Below are 1560 nucleotides of genomic sequence, written 5' to 3'. Positions count from 1 at the left end.
CCATAAGGCATACGTTTTTAAAATTGTAAACAAAGCATTATTTTCGGTTTGTCATATTTCACTAATTCACTTTTTAAAAAACAGTTTCTGTTCATTTCAATGGAATTTCTTTGGCAATTGGGTATATGAGAAGCAGTAGTATATATGCATAAATATTTTCTTTGTATCATAGCCCTCATTATAAACTGTGCAAAAAATGGACAGTGAGGTACAAAGAGATGGGAGAATTCTAGATTTGATTGATGATGCATGGAGAGAAGATAAGTTACCATATGAAGATGTGGCAATACCCTTGGTAAGTTCCTGGATAATTAATATATTTTCCCATTTAATTTTAGAACATTTTCTCAGTTTCAAAAAGCTTTCGGTGAAGCGTTTGCTAATAATTTGATTTAAACCCAGTCAAAAACTAACATTCCAAAAGCCTGATAAAGTTCCTCCCTAGGAGCAGAAAGGTGAGATATAAATAGTACCAATATTCATAATAAAACTAAGCAGCAGTAATGCAGCTGTTGTTAATACAGATGTATCAAAACATAGTCTTACAGATGCCACATACGTTTCTTTTAATGCTGTCATCTACTTTATAGCTGTTTGAAATGTATTATATGTGTGTGTCCATATATATATATATGAAGAATCAATAGGACACTAATTGTAATAAGCAAAACTATAATTACAAACTTGATTTCCAAATACCTAGCATTTAAGCCAGTAAGCCATTAACGTGTGTGTGTGTATGTATATGTATATCTATCCATATCCATATTCATAGGCATGATGCACTTGAAGATATTTTAGGTTTCTATTTAAAAATTTTCCCATTTATGAATAGATTTTTCTCAAAAAAAGAACAAACCACTGATTACGATTGAAAACATAACTTTTTCCCCCACCAAGTTCTATTGTTTCTTTAATTACTCAGTGATAAATATTTTTTTTTATTTTCAGAATGAACTTCCAGAACCAGAACAAGACAATGGTGGAGCTACGGAATCAGTGAAAGAACAAGAAATGAAATGGACTGATCTGGCTTTGCAGTATCTTCATGAGAATATTCCTCCAATTGGAAATTAATCTGTACAAATTAGCATAATAACCACTTTATTCAGATGAATTTCTTGTTTTGAGATAAGTGATAATTAATTGTTTTAATTAAACAGTTGCTTAAAAGGCACTAAAGGTTTTTTTGTAGATCATGACAGATTTTTCTACCTAAGTACGAAAGATTTTCCTTGAAGTTTCCAGCAGAGGTCGCAGAAGTACAACAGTTTCCTTGAGTATGAATTGCTCTTTAATCAACTTGAAATATATTGCAAAAATTCTATGTTTGCAGTTCATGATTTCAGTAAATTCTTATTTGTAGTAAATATATTCTATGGAAATGTAGGCAGTTCTGCTGATAAAAGTTTTTTCGCTTCATCTTTTTAATGCTATCTAGAAGATGCATTGAAGGTACTCAAAATACACATTACCACACATAATAAAAATGTTAATAGCTTCAACTACAGACAGAATTAATGCACTAAAGTAGCTAAGGGAGGGATATTTAACCTTTCT

General features: G+C 30.8%; 1 protein-coding gene across 6 annotated transcripts in view; it reads left to right on the top strand.

The window, feature by feature from the left end:
• ANAPC13 (anaphase promoting complex subunit 13) overlaps positions 1-1322 on the top strand; it is an 8852-nt gene extending 7530 nt beyond the window's left edge. For 5 of the 6 annotated variants that reach the window (XM_081328940.1, XM_081328937.1, XM_081328938.1 and 2 more), the window contains 2 exons: positions 173-295; positions 952-1322. In XM_081328940.1, coding sequence (XP_081185066.1) covers positions 197-295; positions 952-1077 — 225 coding nt within the window. In that variant the 5' untranslated portion in view covers positions 173-196 and the 3' untranslated portion in view covers positions 1078-1322. Of the gene's footprint in view, positions 296-951 lie in introns of all 6 variants that reach the window. The other variant, XM_081328939.1, reaches the window with a different exon arrangement.
• The last annotated feature ends 238 nt before the right edge of the window (positions 1323-1560 follow it).

Source organism: Vipera berus (genome assembly GCF_964194415.1).
Source record: "Vipera berus genome assembly, chromosome: 5".
Lineage (NCBI taxonomy): Eukaryota > Metazoa > Chordata > Lepidosauria > Squamata > Viperidae > Vipera > Vipera berus.
The sequence above is the reverse complement of the archived record's forward strand: the minus strand, read 5'-3'. Positions and strand labels throughout refer to the sequence as shown.